Source organism: Panthera leo, chromosome E2 (genome assembly GCF_018350215.1).
Source record: "Panthera leo isolate Ple1 chromosome E2, P.leo_Ple1_pat1.1, whole genome shotgun sequence".
Classification (NCBI taxonomy): Eukaryota; Metazoa; Chordata; class Mammalia; order Carnivora; family Felidae; genus Panthera; species Panthera leo.
The window spans coordinates 10,242,454-10,259,110 of NC_056693.1; the positions used below are offsets into that span (position 1 = coordinate 10,242,454).

The 16,657-nt window shown below is 60.4% G+C and overlaps 1 protein-coding gene across 1 annotated transcript; it reads right to left on the reverse strand.

Annotated features, from left to right (window-relative positions):
* Positions 1-49: 49 nt before the first annotated feature.
* NPAS1 (neuronal PAS domain protein 1) lies at positions 50-14,186 on the reverse strand. The gene is made up of 11 exons (XM_042920186.1): positions 14,065-14,186; positions 13,400-13,635; positions 6,988-7,061; positions 6,645-6,734; positions 4,561-4,735; positions 3,057-3,172; positions 2,731-2,888; positions 2,175-2,281; positions 1,707-1,854; positions 954-1,048; positions 50-623 (listed from the first exon to the last, which is right to left on the reverse strand). The coding sequence occupies exons 1-11, from the start codon at positions 14,184-14,186 to the stop codon at positions 160-162; spliced, it is 1,785 nt and encodes a 594-aa protein (XP_042776120.1). The 3' UTR covers positions 50-159.
* Between the last annotated feature and the right edge of the window lie 2,471 nt (positions 14,187-16,657).

Consider the following 16,657-nt stretch of genomic DNA (forward strand, 5'->3'; position numbering starts at 1 on the left):
AAGGAGCGAGGGGCCCCAAGGCCCCCAGAGACTGAGCCACGGAGGGGGAGAAGGTGTTTAATTCTCAGGGAGGGCCATCGGGGCCGTGAGCCCCGCCCCTGCGCCCTCAAGGCCCCGCCCCTCCTTCAGGGTCCGGCTCTGGAGGCCGCTCTCCAGTCCTCAGTCACCCTTCCGCTGCACCCTGGTGCCCGCGGGCCCCGGGTACGACAGGCCCAGGGTGGGATAGAAGGCCTCGGGGAGGCCGGGCCCCGGGCCCAGCCTCTGCAGGTGCGGGTACATGAGACCCAGCTCCGCAGGGCCGTAGCGGATGGTGCCGGGCGTGCACAGGCCCCGCACGACAGGGGGCAGGAAGCCCGCGTGGAGGAGGGACGGTGGGGGGTCTCCAGGAGGCCCCAGGCCCCAGGGCCGCACCAGGTCCTGCTTCAGGGCCCCTGCCCGGATGACGGAAGTAAACTCGGGCCTCGGCAGGGCCGGGTGGCTGGACGGCTCCTCCTCCGCGCTGTCCTCCGGGTCTTTGGTCTCCCCCGGGCCAGGCTCCACTTTGATGCGTTTGCCCCGGGTCCGAGGGGGCTCATCCTTGTCTAGGGGGGCAGCCTGCTTCCCTTCCACCGGAGGCTCTGGCTCTGGAAGAGGGAGATACAAAGGGCACTGCGGGTGCGCGTCCCCAGCCCTCAGTCTTCCCATCTGTGGTCTAGACCTGTGTTGTCCAACAGAACTTTCCCCGATGACGTTCCGTATCCTTATGGTCCAACTGCATTAGCCACTGGCCACGTGAGGCTACGGGGCCCTCGAAATGTGGCGGGTGTGACTGAGAAACTGAACCGTTCATTTTTAATTGAACGTAAGTCACCACTCGTGGCTGGTGGCTTCCGGACTGGAGAGCGCAGGTCCCAGAGGCCCCTGGGAGCTTCCCCCGGGGGCTGGGGTGCTGGGGGGTGGGCGGTGGGGCTCACCTGTGGGTTCTGGCTCTGGGCTGGACACGTCCTCACAGGCCACGCTGGCTGGAAGCTGGAAGGCGTCCAGAGGGGTCTGGCCACCCTCGGCTTGGCTGGGGACAACACAGGTGGGGTAGAGCCCCCACCCCATGGTACTTAGGGCTCATCACTGGACCCCCCCCCCCCCCCCAGGCTCCAAGCTGACTTCTAGCCCCACAGCCCTGTCATCCGAGGCCAGACCCGGGCAGCCTGTGCCCCCCTGCCCCCAACTAAATGTCCCCAGCATCTTCCTTTCAGCCCCTGTTCCTCTTAGGGGCCCAAATCCAGGCCCAGCAAAGCCAGAGACGTGGGTGGCAGCAGACGGCTCTTCCCCTCCTCCACCAGCATTGCCTGGCATTTCCGGGACTTGCCCCCACCTCCTCCCTGGGCTCCCAGCCTCCGTTGTGCGTCCCTCAGAACTCTCATTTCGAGGCAGCCAGAGGGGTCTTTCCACAAAGCAGATTTGACTGTGACCCTCTCCAGCCTTGAAGCCTGCCGTGGCTCCCCAGTGCCCCGGAATCAAATCCAGACCCTCTGCCTGGGCTGAGGCCACTTCAAAGCCGCCCCCCTGCAGGTAAGGTCTCGCCACCTCCAAGCCTCTCCTCTCACTGTCCCCTTTCCCCTTCCTGTTTTCAGGCCCCTCTGGGTTCTTGTCCTCTTCGAGAAGCCCTCCCTGAAGAGCCTCCACCCCAAGCCCCCTTCCCGGTGAGGCCGGCCGGGGACAGCCCTCACCTGAGCACGTAGCTGACCCACAGCACGTGGCGCTCCCCGGGGCTCTTCCCGCTCACGGCCACGGTGGCCACGGACTGCAGCCACACAAAGCCCCCGGCTCGCTGCAGCCAACGGTAGTAACCGGTCATCACCTGACCCTTGTCCAGCACTGGGCCCAGCGCAGGGACGGGGTGAGACAGTTGCAGAGAGACAGGTGGACAGGAAGGCGGGGGTGAGAGAGGGAGACAGGGGCAGAAAGGGTGGCGGCAGGGAGGAGATGGGGGGGGGGGGACGGAGAGAGACAGAGTCAGAAGGACTGAAGGCTAACCTGGCTGGGGGGCCTTCTGGATTTTTAAGGGTGGGCCCGAGAGACCCCACGGCCCCTTTCCTCCCACCCCACGTGTGAGCTGTTGTCCGGGGTGCAGGGCACAGCGGGGCGGGGGGGGTTGTGGACTCAGGCCTGGGGTGCCGGCAGACAGGGGTTCTCACGGTCCAGGTGGCTTTGGCGGATCCTGGCTGCGTCCTGGCCGTGGACAAACTGGTAGCAGCTGCGGCCCACGAGCTCTGAGGGCCCCAGGTCCATGTGGTCGCTGACTCTGAGCACAGGAGGCGACAGAGAGAGGCGGTGAGAAGGGCTCTGAGACAACAGGGTTGGGGGCAAAGAGGCAGGGTCGGTTCTGGAAGCCCCAGCTCCGAAATCTTGCTCTGGAGCGCTCTGGGCCTCAGTTTAACCCTCGGTACAATGGTGGTGTCATAACAGCGTCCCGCCTGGAGTGGCTGTGGGCCTTGGGGGGTGGCCCCGGGCCCCCCAAAGGCACTCGGAGCGTGGGGGCTATTTCGCGATTTAATTTTCCCCACCGCGTGGTGCAGGGCGCAACCCGCCCCACCCCCAAAGGCCCCGCCCCGGCCCCCTCCTTCCAGGACCTCCTCCCTCGCTGCTCTTGTGTCCCCCTGGCTCCCCAGAGCCCCCCCCCCCCCGCCTGCCCGCAGCCCTGGCTCCCCCGTGTGGCCCCATCCTCCCGCCTCGGCCCCCCGACCCCGGTACCTGCTCTCACAAGCAAGGATGGTGAGACCCAGGCTGAGGCGGAAGACGATCATGTGTCCGTGTAGTGGCAGCTCAGCCAGTGGGGCTGGGGGCAACGTGTGGCCCAGAGCCACCAGGCCCAGGGAGCGGGCCCGAAGGCGCCCGGTGACGTGGATGACCTGTGGGCGACAGGCGGGCTTGGAGGAGAGGCCTGGCGAGGCCACCACCCCGCCGGTGCCGGGGCACAAGGACAGAGCTGGCAGGAATGTGTGAGCCACCCCCCCACCGTCCCCCGCAGGAGAGGAGACCCAGGAGTCAGCAGCCGGGGCCAGAGAGCTGACCCTCACCTTGTACCCCGAGGCCTTGACGTGCAGCCCCCGCTTGGTGAGGGTAGATTTCATGCGGATGAAGAAGGAACGCTCCTGGGCCCGGGAGAAGTGAGGCACCTCGGCGGGGCTGGCCTCTGGGGTGGAGAGTGAAGGAAGGTTAGGAGGTCCTGAAGGAGAAACACACACACACAGGCCGTCCCTGCCCCCCCCCCCCCCCCCCCCGCCCCGCCCCGCCCCGCCCCGCCCATCTAGCCAGACAAGGTCAAGGCCACAGCCTGAGGGTTACACAACCTCACTGAAGTCGCAGACTAACCTCCCCTCTGAGCTACAGCTGCACGGGTCTCTTCTAAAGCTCAGATATGACCCCGGCCCCTCCCTGCCCTGAAACTGCCATGGCTCCCTAGGACCCTTGGGAGAAAGCTCAGCTCCTCACCTTGGCCTAAAACTTCCGCAAGAACTGCCTCCCGCTGACACCATCTCTAGCCTCAGCCTCCAGGTCTCAGGGTAGACAGCTCCTCCTCCAGGAAGCCCTCCCTGACCCCCCCCCCCCGGCTGGGTCAGCCATCCCTCTGGGGTCTCCCACCCCAGCCCCGACCACTTTGGAGTATCATTCTCTAGGGACTGGCCGGTCTGCCCACACCCAGACTGTGAGCACGGGGAGGGTAGGGCTGGGGATGCTGTCATCACTGTGTCCCCAGCCCTCCCCAGCCCGGAGCAGGGGCTCTGGGTATAAGAAACAAGTAAGACTCACAAATACAGATTAGTCTATAAATCCCGTGATACATTCTTGTAACTGCTCACCGCCAATCTCAATCTTTGATGCAAACCTAATCACCTTCCCCAGTGGACCCACAAACATCTCTCCCAAGCGTGCAGGCCCTGATGATAGCTCAGATATTTTTGCTGTTAAGCAAACCCAACAGAAGAAAATCCTCCTGACGGGAAAGTTAACCTCCTAGTCCCCCCACATCTCAGAGCTAAAAGAAACTTCCAGGGTAATCTCCCAACACCCTCCTTCTCTAACATGGACTGGAATTTTCCACTGCAGGGAAGGACTAGAAACACAGATGCAGGAGCCAGACAAACCCGGGCTGCGGTCCAGATCAACCACGTACAGCTGTGTGACCCGGGCCAATTAACTTAACCTCTCTGCGCTGTGCCTCAGTTTCCACCTCTGCAAAATGAAGACAGCTTGATAGTTCCCCGCTTGTGGGGTGGTGATTAGGATTCCAATCACGCAGTTAAAGGCGCAGCATGGGGAAAGCCCGTGAAGCCCGGGCTTTATCATTACCAAAGCCTGGTCCCATCTGTCACCCACAAGCAGTGGCAAGAGGGGTCTTTCTAAAGCTCGACTCTGGGGGAGCCAGGCAGCCTTAGGCAACTTTCGGGAGCCAAGTCGCGTTGCCTTGGTTCAGACTCTGGTGCATTTTGCAAAACTTTGCGCAACTCGAAGGAGAGTGGGTTTTGTAACAACGAGCCCTACACCCTTGAGGCCGCGTGACTTTGGGGCCCCTGGAATTACCGATCTCAGGAGTATCTGCAAGCGAGGAAGAAGACGAGGAGGAGGAGGAGGAGGAGGGGACGGAGGGCGGCGTGGGGGGCCCGGGAGGCCGGGCCCGGAGCCCCAGTTGCTCTAGCACTTCCGAGTGGTCCCCGGGATGGACGTAGTCGAAGACGCTGCTACCCGTCAGCTCCACCTGCCGGCGAAAGAGGGGACGGCAGAGGGCGGGTAAGATGCGCGCGCAGCCACTCGCCCGGCCTTCGGCCTCCGGCTCGCTCGCCTAGGTTGCAGGCGTGCTTCACGCCAGTCTCGTGTTTTTATGACGATTGCTTTTTAACCTTTTAAAAAGAAGAATACAAACTTTTAGGCTCTTCTTATGCCTTCCCACTTCAAACCCGGCGATGGTTAAGGATTTTCTGCACCTGCTTACCCTATTAAGAAGCTGTGTACTGGGTTGTCGTAGCCTCCATTTACCCAACTCCCACCCACTCACAGCAAAAAACCGTGCCCTGAAATGAATCACAGGATGTCCCCGCAGCAATGGCAATCAGGATGCAAGCAGTGGAATGTTTCTCGAACTCTTTAAAGAGTTAGAACTTTTTGAGGCGTCTGGGTGGCTCAGTTGGTTAAGCATTCCACTCGATTTCGGCTCAGGTCCTTATCTCACACAGGTTCCTGCGTTAGAGACCCACATCGGGTTCTTCACTGATAGCGAGGAGCCTGCTTGAGTTTCTCTCTCCCTTCCTCTCTGCCCCTCCCCTGCTCTCTCTTTTTCTCTCTCAAAATAAATAAACATTAAAAAAAAAACCAATAACTTTTTAATCAGACTTTCACACTGAATTCACCCCAAACTCTCAGAGCAGTTCTCCCCTTCTCTCCTCACCTCCCCTAGTCCAGGCCCCCAACTTTTCTGTGCTGTCTTCCTGCCCCAGGGTCCTCCCTGGTGCTCTGGCCTTCAGTCCCCAAACACCCTTGCTAAATTCCTCACCTGACCATGGCCCGCCTCCTCTCAGAAACCTCTCAGAGCTCCCACTGCCCCTGGGCTTGGGGTCCCAGGCTCCCCTCTGTCCCTCATCCCTCTGAACTCCTCCTCATTAAACCCTTCCCTGCACCAGCTTCCAGCTTTTCCTCCACTTCTCCCTCCCTCCCTTCCCCTTGTCCACATGCCCCTACCTCCAGGGTCTTCCTCCTCCACATATCTCCAACAACTCACTGCAAAGGTGCTCACAAAGGCCAAATACCTAGCATTGAATTTTCTAAATTTACCATTTGCCAAAACCTTTGTAATAGTGATAACAGAGGACAGTGATTTGTACTGAATGTATTGGTAGTAGGAAGGCCACAAGGAGCCAGGCCCCCCAGGATTGGGAGTCCGTTTCCGTTTCTGATATATATATATACATATATACATATATATATATATGTATATATATATATATATGTATATATATATGTATATATATATATATAATTTTTGAGAGGGAAGAGAGAGGGAGACACAGACTCCAAAGCAGGCTCCAGGCTCTGAGATGTCAGCACAGAGCCCCACGCGGGACTTGAACTCAGACTGTGAGATCATGACCTGAGCCGAAGTCGGACACTTACCCGACTGAGCCACCCAGGCGCCCCCTCCCCTGCCTTTTACCTTTCAGTGCCAGCTGCAGGAGCTGGGGCAGAAACAGCTGGCTGAGATAGAAAAAGCAAGCCAGTTCACGAAAACGCTACAGAAAATCTTCCAAAGTTGGCAAAACCCAAGCCCTTACGATGCAAATCGCTGTAATTCTTTACAATTGTGGAGGAAAAAAACAAAAAAAAAAAAAAAAAAGCAAGTTTTGGTAAATGTGGCGCATTTGGCAAACACTCATGGGGAAACTGACCTTTCTGCTAATTTGCCGTCTTCGAATTGACCTGCTACTTTAATAGCCCCCCCCTCTTGCCTGTAAGGAGGAGCCACGTGGGGTTCCCAGGGGTGCACTTTGGGAACCACCGATGCAGCCCACTTTTCCGGCTGGGATGGTGAGGCCAGGAGAGAGGAAGGGCATGCAGGGGCCAGCAAGGGAGATGGTGGGCAGGCCAGTCCAGGCAGCCCGCTGCGGGCCCCTTACCTGTGAGAGACCCAGATAAATGGAGACGGTCTCTGAAATGTAGAGGAATTTCCCTTCCTGGTTCAAGGCAAACACGAAGCCATCCAGGGACTAGAGTGGGGAGAAATAGGGGGCGGAGAGAGGAGCGCTGGGCATCTGTCTGTCCAGCAGGCAAGTGGCAAGAGATTCTAAAAGCTGGATCTCCACCTAGGATGGATTAATCGAGGGGTGGGGAGGGGAAGGGGATCGGGTGGCCCTCGGAAAGGGGGCCCTCGCTGGGATGGATGCTGGAGAAAAGGGTGCTGCTCGCCAGAGGTGGCCGCCAGGTGGCAGCAATGAGCAGCAGGCAGGGAAGGGGCCTCACCTGCAAGATGTGTCCTCCCAGGTGCTGCTCGAAGACTTCGGAGACCAGCGCCACGGGGCCCCTGTGGCTGGGGGCTGGGGACAAAGGGAGGGGTGAGGCCGGGGCCTGTTGGGCCCCATTCGAGCCAGGCTACAAATCCCGCTCTCTTCCCGGTCCCACAGCCACCTTGGGGTACTGGGGACCCCGGGCCCTGTCGGGGAGAAACCTGGGCTGGGGGGAAGGGTGGAAGGGGCAGAAGTGGGCTGAGACACACAGAGACAGAGAGAGACACCAGAGGATGCAGACAGGGGTCCGTCCGTCCGTTTGTCCATCCATCCAATCCAGGCAGAAACTCCCTGAGCACCAACTGTGCGGCAGGCCCTGTCCTAGGGCCACCGAGGTGACTGGGGCGGCCTGGTTCTCCCCTCCCAGGCCAGAGGCAGATACACAACACGCAAGAAACTAAAAAATCCAGGGGCGCCTGGCTGGCTCAGTCGGAGGAGCAAGACATTTGATCTCGGGGTCGGGGTCCGGGTCCCACGTGGGGTGTGGAACATACTTGAAAAAAAAAAAAAAGTGAAAACATTACTCAAGACCCAAGAGGCCACACACTGTGTGATTCCATTTCTATGAACTGTCCGGGGAACAGGCCAAATCTACGGAGACAGGAAGTAGATTAGTGGTTGCCCAGGGGCTGACGGGAGGGAGGGGGGATGGGAGTGTCTGCCGATGTGGGCAGGGCTTTTTCAGGAGGCAGTGAAAATGTTCTGGAACTAGGGGCACCTGGGTGGCTCAGTTGGTTAAGCATCTGACTTCGGCTCAGGGCTTCATCTCATGGGTCGCGGGTTCGAGCCCTACATCAGGCTCTGCGCTGACAGCTCAGAGCCTGCTTAGGATTCTCTCTCTCCTTCTCTCTCTGCCCTTCCCCCAGTCATGTGCATGCTCATTCTTTCTCTCAAAATAAATAAACTTAAAAAAATTAAAATCTTGGCGCGCCTGGGTGACTCAGTAGGTTAAGCATCTGACTTCTGACTTCGGCTCAGGTCATGATCTCACGGTTTATGGGTTCGAGCCCCGCATCGGGCTCTGTGCTGACAGCTCAGCTCGGAGCCTGGAGCCTGCTTCCGATTCTGTGTCTCCCTCTCTCTGGCTCTCTCTCTCTCTCAAAATAAAAAAAAAATTAAAAAAAAAAAAAAGAGGTGGAGAGAAAAGAAAGGAGATGTCCAGGAGAAATACAGGGAAAGACAGTGACAGGAGGTCATGTCAAATGGGACAAAGGCTAAAGAGCGCCCCAGCCCCCACAGTCTGGAGCAGAGAGGAGGGCAGAGGGTTGGGGGGCGGGGGTGGATGGAGGCTGTTCCCACGCAGGTCCCTCTCCCTGACCCTGCAGAGAAACACCTCCCAAGGGGCTCTATGTCCAGATCAGGGAGCCAGGGGACTCCGTGACCTTGAGGGTGGGCAAGTGGCTGGCTCCTGCAGGCCTAAGGGTCCTGGTCTGGTGCCCAGCCCCAGGGCAGGCCCTCCCTGGCTGTGTGCCCTGGGACCAGTCCCTTCACCTCTCTGTGCCTCAGTTTCCTCCTCTGTCAAGTGGATTTGCAAAGAGCGCGGACCTCACAGGCTGGTTGAGCACTCAGCATAAGGAACAGAAAGGGCCCCGCACCCGCCAGGCACACCTCAGGTGCTCCCAAACACAGAGCCAGGATTAGTATTAATAGTGTCATTGCTATTGTTATTTCCAGACCCTCAAAACACCAGGCGGCCAAGCCCCGCCCCGGGCGCCCCCATCAGGACTCAGCCCCCCCCACAAAACATCTAAGCCACGCCTCCTCCCAGGGAGCACCTCCCCGCTGTTCGCACCCTTTTCCCACCCCTGGCTGGAGCACCAGGAACAATAAATGGAGGGGGGGGTGCTGATGGGGACCCCTCCCCCGAGATGCAGCGCGAACCAGCCGGGTGACAGGCAGGAACAATGCTGCCTGCTAATTGTCGCAATTTTCCCCTGTCATTTTTGCTAATTCCTTCATTTTCCCGCTCACAGGATCAGCCCAGGTCAGACTGAACGGCTGCAATTAACAGCATTAATGGGCACGTCGGATGAGGGGGGTGCGCAGGGGGAGGGCTTGCTGTTCCCCCGTTGGGACGGGAGCTTTGGGGTCGGTCCCCTTCGCTGACTGATGCGTCCTATTACCCCCAGCCCCCCCTCCCTCCCCAAACCCAACTCCAGACTCCTTCCTCTGCGTTCCGGCCTCTCCAGGCAAATGCCTCAGCTCCTCTGTCCCCCAAATTCGGCAGGTGGCTCTTTACTGCTCCCAGATCTGCCCCCTGCTCGCGCCCAACCCCCAACCATCACTCACTCACTCAACAAACATTCGCTGCGCTTTTTATTGGAGCCTGACTGCCCGCTGGAGAAGAAAAACTGTCCTAGGTGTCATCACAGAGCTGGGACCGAGGGACCCAGGGGAGAAGGGGACTCCCAGGGGTCTGATCACCTCCTATTCTCAATTGCCCAGAGAGATTCCCAGACCAGGTGGTGGGGATGAAGTCCAGAGAGGGAAACCCTGCTCCCAGGAGGGGCAGGCCCCGCGGGCCAGACGGGGCACCTTCCTCAGCCTCAATTGTAAACCGGGTCCCATGCTAGAGCGTGAATGGGTTCGTGCGTGTGAACAACACACAGCCAGGCACACGGTAGGGACCAAATTCCCGAGTCCTGCCCTTATTCTTACCAGGTACGGTGGATAACTTGGGGGCACCTCTACCTTTCCAGGTAATTCCTTGCCGTTGGCCCTGACCTATCTCTTTCTCCCACCCACGGCTGTTTTCAGCACATCCCTCTCCTGATTCCCACCACCCCTCACCCCACGGCCCCCGCCCTGGTCTAGCTGCCCCACCAGGCAGGAGCCTGGACCATTGCACTCGCGTCCTCACTGGACTCCCTGCTTCCACCTCTGGCTCCCGTCCCACTTGGGCTAACAGCCAAAGTCCTCACCAAAGCCCACGAGGCCCTGCAGGACCTGGTTCCGGCTGTCTACTCTCTGCCTCAACTACTTACTTCTCTCTGACTACTTGGCCTCATTGTGCCCTGCAGCCAGTAAGCGGATTCCTGCCTGCCTCAGGGCCTTTGCACATATTCCCGCAGTCCAGACTGCTTTCCTTCCAGCTTCTCTCACGGCTTGCTTCCTCACCTCCTTCCAGTCTCAGCTCAAAGGTCACTTCCTCAGAGTGAGGCTGGGCCTGACCTGTGAATTAAGATGTCAACCCTCCTCCCCTCACTCTGTTCCATGGCCACCCAACAAATACTTAGGGAGCCCTTACTGCGCCCCAGGAGCTGTCCCAGGCTCGGGGAACACGGCGTCATGGGGGAGAGACACAATAGACAATAAGTGCTTTGGAAAGAAAGAAGGCAGGAAAGGAAGACAAGAGAGCGCTGGGGGACAAGGGTGTTGTCAGTTTTAACAGAGTGGTCAGGGCAGGCCTCCCTGAAGAGCTGACTTTTGGAAGGAAGGGAGCTCCTGAGGGAGGGCACAGCAAGTGCAAAGGCCCTGGGGTAGGAACATGTTTCTCTGAGGAATAGCGAGATAGTCACTGTGTGTGTGTGTGTGTGTGTGTGTGTGTGTGTGTGTGGTAGTGTGTGTGGGGGTTTGAAGAGGTGAGAGGGGCAGAAAAATGAGATCAGAGAGGTGAGGGACAGTGGGCACACCACGAAGGGCTGGTAGGCCCACCCTTGAGGTCAGGGACTTTGTCCTGTCCCTAGAACAGGGCCTGGCACCGAGAAGTGTTCGATGATGCTGAATGAATGACGACCACTGATCTAAGATCCAGGCTGTCCCCTCCCCGGACGTGCAGGTCCAGGGCTAGGCTTCCGCATCTGTTGTGCTGTTTTACAGACACAGAGGGAGGCCCAGAGACAGGCCGAGACCCGCAAGATCCCCGGAGACCTATGACCATGCCAGGTCTGGAGGCTGAGGACGCGCACTCTGAAAACAGTTTGGATCTCAGCCGGGCCCAGGCTTGACCGATGGGTGAACGGCTTCCCCTCTCTGGGGCTCACTTTTCCACTTCTATAAAATGGGAATCAACACCGCTCTCCTCCTAGTGTTTGTGAGAGGATTAAAACACTTTTTTTTTTAATGTTTCTTTACTTCTGAGAGAGAGACAGAGAGAGAGCGTGAGCAGGGAAGGGGCAGACACAGACGGAGACACAGAATCCGAAGCAGGCTCCAGGCTCTGAGCTGTCAGCCCAGAGCCCGACGTGGGGCTCGAACTCACACACTGTGAGATCATGACCTGGGCGGAAGTCGGCCGCTTAACTGACTGAGCCACCCAGGCGCCCCGGGGTTCAGTGAGTTTAAAAAAAAAAAAAAAAAAAAATTGGCGAGTTATTTGTCTATAGTGCTCAACATGGTCTGACAGGCGTATGTTTTTATCATTATTATTGAGGAAGCCACCGAATGGGAGACACATGGCTTTGCTCTCTGACTAGCTAAGACCCTGTCCTCAGTTTCCCCGTGTGAACTACGGAAACAGGCGCTTGACCCCTTGTTGGGGCCCCTGGGAGGCAGGAGATGCCTCCAAATGCCTGCTTTGGGGGATCCGGGAGGGAGTCCACGCAGTACGTCCCATACGGGCCGGGGGGAGGGGGAGGGAGGTGCTCCCCAGGAGTACAGGAGGGGGGCCTCCACGGAGTCTACGGTCTGCCCCCTCGGTGCTGTGTCCTCAGCGGGCTCCTGTCCCCTTCAAGTGCCCATCCGGGCAGCGGGAGGTGGTGGTGGTGGGGGGGGTGGGGGGGGGAGCTGGACGCCGGAGGGACTATCTCAACACCCCCTCCCTTCCTTTCTCTCCCGGCGTTCGGGACAATAGACAAGATGTTTATCCCCCCGCCGGCGCACATGTTGTTCGCGGTAATGACAGTAATCAGCCGCGCTAATGCCGCATTCTCTGGGCGCCAGTCAATTCGCCTAATTACCGCCTGGGAAGCCGGATTATTTAAATTTAAATGGTGATTTATTGCGAGCTTAATCAATGCTATTTTCTCTCCCCCCCCCCCCACCTCCTCCCCTGGGACCGGGGGCAGGAGGGGAACTGGAGCCCCTCCAACCTCACCCTAAGGACACCCGTTCTTCTGGGGGGGCCCCGTCGCCTGGGGTGCCCGGTCGCTGTCACCTGCCACCTCAGATTTACAGGATTCACTGTCTTGTAGTTGAGTGAAGCAGTAATACATAAAACAAGCAATAACAGTAACATAACACTGCTATGCATCCATCAGCAATAAAGTTGAATTCTAGAGGCGCCTGGGGGGCTCCGTCGGTTACGCGGCGCACTTCGGCTCAGGTCACCATCTCGCGGTCCGTGAGTTCGAGCCCCGCGTGGGGCTCTGTGCTGACCGCTCGGAGCCCGGAGCCTGCTTCGGATTCTGTGTCTCCCTCTCTCTCTGCTCCTCCCCCACTCACACTCTGTCTTCCTCTCTCTCAAAAATAAACATTAAAAAAATTGAGTTCTAATAAAAGTCGATATCTGTGTATCTGTATCTGTCCTTTACCTAATTCTGCATTTTTACAGATGATAGATTGCATTTCTTTGTTCATTTCATTATTGGGTCTTGGCTACTGGGATGTCAGCCTGGGCAGGACTTTTCTCAAGTTTGTTTCCTGCTGGCTCCTGAGGACTCAGCACAGTAGCGGCCACACAGTAGGTGCTTAAGGTTCCGCAAGGTAACCAGTGGCACGAAGGGTCGCTACATACGCATTGCCCAGGCTGTGCCAAATATATCCAGGGTCTTGGCACACATCACCTGGCTTCCTTCTCGGCTCTCCGGGTGTCTGTGTGCCGACCTTCATCAGGATTCCCATTTCACAGACGAGGCACAGAGAGGTAAGGCGACCTGCCCAGGGTCACAACGCCGGGGAGTGGCCGGGATGGGGGGGGGGGGAGGGTGGGCAGGGACCCAGGAGAGTCTTTCTGAAGCTCTCTCCGTCTTACCTGCCACATTATACTGTCTCCCTCCCGCTTTCCCAAACTGGGAATTCTGACTCCAGAGTCCTTGTGCTCAAGGCTGAGTGAGGGGGTTTCTTGCCCATGAGTGGATAGGAGGCCCAGGCTGGGCCCCCTCTGTCCCGCCCCCGGAGCTGCGGGCCTCCTTTGTGAAAATGATTCATCTTCCCTAATAAAAATAATAGCATTTACTAGTGGTCTGATCCCTGGTGGCCAAAATTCATGAACTCATCCCTACCTCGTGTGCCCATTTAACAGATGAATAAACGGAGGCTCGGAGACTAGAGGCCACCTGATAGGGACACACAGAGGGTCTGGTTGATTCCAAACCTCGTGCTCCCTCTCGGCCAAGAAGGGACTGGGCAAAAGCTGGTGGGCCCTTCACGTTCCCACTTGCCGCCCCCCCCCCCCCCCCGGCCCCTGTCCCCTGCGCACGCGCACTCACCGAGGCCGGCCGGGGGCCCCGCGGCCCGCAGTCCCCAGGGCGGCGCCCCGAGGGCGGCGAAGCGGCGCAGGCGGAGGTAGGTGACGCTGAGGCGCACGATGGACGCCTTGTCCAGCTGGCTCGAGATGGCTCCGGGCAGCGGGAGCAGCTTGGCCAGCTCGAAGAACTCCAGGTTCTCCTTTCCGCGCCGCGAGCGCGCCGCGTTACGGGACTTCTCCTTGCGCTGCGCCTGCAGGCTGGGCGGGCGGCGCGGAGGGGGCGTCAGCGGGGCCCCCGGCGCTCAAGGGGTCCGCGGCCTGGGGGAGCCCTGCCCTCGGGGCCTCGGAACGGGGTCGGGGCGTGGGAAGTGGGTTCGACACTGGAGGTGGGGGCGGAACCCGCGTGTGGATGCTGCACCCGGCCGTGGGGACAGAACCCCGGGGTGTAAATCAGTTCTGGGGCGGGGGGAGGGAGGAGGCAGAGGGGAGAAATGAGAACGTTGGGGATGAAGTCTGAGGAAGGGGGGGTAGGGACAGAACGTGGTGGGGGTTGTTTGTAGAACAAAGGTTGAGCTTCCCGGGGTAAGAAATTCTAGCTCCGGAGGGCGGGGCGGAAAGCCGAGTGTGAATTCTCCCAGGACGCCCTTGGGGGCGGGGCCACGGCCCGGGGGGCGGGGCTTTGCTCACCAGGGTCCGGGCGGGGCCTTGACCACTAGCCCAGGCAGAAAGTCCCACGGGACGCTGCGGCCACGACCTCCCCCGCACTTGACCTCGCCTCCGCCGCCACTGCTGGGGTAGGGGGTCGCCATCTCCGCGGGGGGGGGGGGGGGGGGCGGGCTCAGGGCAGCCTCGAGACCCGCGTCTCCTGCCGCGGGAAGGCAGCGCTCGGTGCCTGCGGGGGTACCCCGGGGACCTGCTGGGGAAACTGAGGTCCGTGAGGGGCTCGGGGTCCCAGCAAGGAGCTGGGGCCGGATGGTGCCTCAGTTTCTCCTCCCCGGAGGCCCCGGGACGGAGCCCGCCGCTCTCTCACCCTGCCCGGCCCCGGGCGAAGCTCGGGGCGAGGACGTGCCCCGCCGCCGCCGCCGCCGCCGCCGCCGCCGCCGCCTCCCCCGCGCCGCCCGCCAGCGCGGCCGCCTCACGCCCGCGCCGGGCCGGCTCCCGCATACCAATAGGCGCACGCGGCGCGCATACGGATCCGACCGGCCCGCGCGCTGCGTGCCAAGCATGCCCAAGCCGGGCGGGCGGGGGGCAGGCGCCTCGCCGGGGCCCAGGCGCGCCCGGCTCCTGCCCCCGGAGCCCTCTGTTCCGGGGATCCGCTCTCCTAGCCCATCCCACGAGTCCGAGCGCTCGCATCCGCGGGGCGCCCATTTCCCAGGCTGGGCTAAGGAGGTAAGGGGGGGAGGGAGAGGGCAAGGGACCCCACCCCATGCCCGGCCCAGGGACCACCCCCCCCACCCAAGCCCCTTGGGGTGGGGCCATCTGTCCCGGCCGCCAGATCTCCGCAACCGCAACTTCCTTTCCGAAGACCCGGGCGTGCGAGCCACAGCCCCCGACGCAGTGGCCAGAGCATCAGCCAGAGGACGCCCGCAGGATGGACCCGACACTCGGGGCCCAGGTGTCCCGGGATCCAGATCCTCCAGAACCAGGAACGTGTTCACTCAGGTCTTCATTCCTCCAGGACTAGGCATGAAGGATTCCCTCCCCCACCCTGCCCCCAGGATCCAGGCCGCCCCCAAGCCTCTCCAACCAGGTGTCCAGATGCCCTAGACCTTGGTGTCCAGGTACCCAGCCCCCTATTTCTCCAGGACCCAAACATCCGTGTGCCCCTTCCCCCAACCTCAGGATACGGGCGTCCTGACACCCTAGCCCCCAGGACGCTGGAGTTCCGGCCCCCCTATTTCTGCAGGACCCAGGAGTTCCCTGTCCCCTCCTGCCAGCCTCCAGGCGTCCCCGACCCGCAGGACCCACAGCCCCCTTACCTGGCCGCAGGGCAGGCTCCGGGCGCGGCGTGGGGCCGGCCGGGCGGCGCAGAGGGGTGGCCCCATAGACCCCGGGGCAGGCCGGGCTCGGCGGGGCGCGCGTGCGGTGGCGCTCGGTTCTCGGCGCCCACCGCGGCCTCGCAGACTTGGAGACGCGCGGACCGCGCTGGCAGGCGGGGGCGGCGTCTGCGGAGCCCCGCCCACCTAGTCTCCGCCCCTTCGGTCCCGCCCAACGCCAGCCTCTCCGGCCTTTGCCAGGGTAGGGGGTTCCCAGCCAGGGACTCCCGAGCTGCCCTGGCGTCCGAGTCCTCTCCCCCCACGGCAGCTTCGGGGGTCCGGCCCCCCTCCCACCGGAATGAGAACCTCGGAGTCGGAGCTTCCCTGCCCCGACAGGGGAACCCCGGAGTCTCCAGACTCCACCGGGAGGAGCTGGCACCTTAGTCGTCCAAGAGAACCCCGGGCTCCAGCAGCCCCTCTGGGACACGGCGGGTACCGTGCACCCAAGCCCCCTGTAGACGGAAGACTTAACCTTCAGTACCCGCGCCAGGGACGCGAAGCCAGGTGTTCGAGACCCTCCTTTCCCAGGAGAGAATTTCAGGATGTTAGTATCCCTTCCCCATAAGAAGAGGACCCCGCCCTCCGAGGGCCCCCCATCTCATAAGGCCAGGCTTTGGGGTCTGGACCTACGCTCTCTCACGCACTGGGACCCAGGTATCCGCAGAACTTCAGAAATCAGGATCCCGGGATCTGACATCCTCCCCCTATCACAGGGACGGGAACCCCAACATCCGAGCTTCCTATCAGATCATAAATAAGAACTCAGGGATTGTAGCGCCTCCCACGGAGAACGGGGATCCAGGCATCCAAGCCAGGCCTTGTCCACCTCTGTCCCTCCCAAGCCTCTTCAGCGGCCTGGCATGAGGGGCTCCGGGAGCTTAACCGCTCCTAGGAGACCCCAAGGCCACCAATGCAATGGAGTCTTAGGAGAGCCAGGCAGGCGGGGCCTCACAGAGAGCATGGGCCTGTCTCTGTTGGACAGATGGAGACACTGAGGCACACACCTCCGAACAGTCCTGTGCACTAGCTGGTGGGAACCCTGTTTTTGTTTTTAAAGTAAGCTTTATGCCCAAGGTGATGACCACACGATCAAGAATCACATGCTTTTACCAACTGAGCCAGCCAGGCCTCCCTGATGGGAACACTTTTCAACCTGTTCACAATCACCAATTAACAGCCAGGGATCACTTACGTTCTGCGGATTCTTTTCTCCATAGGAAAGTTCTGAGCGGGGCTCTATTGCT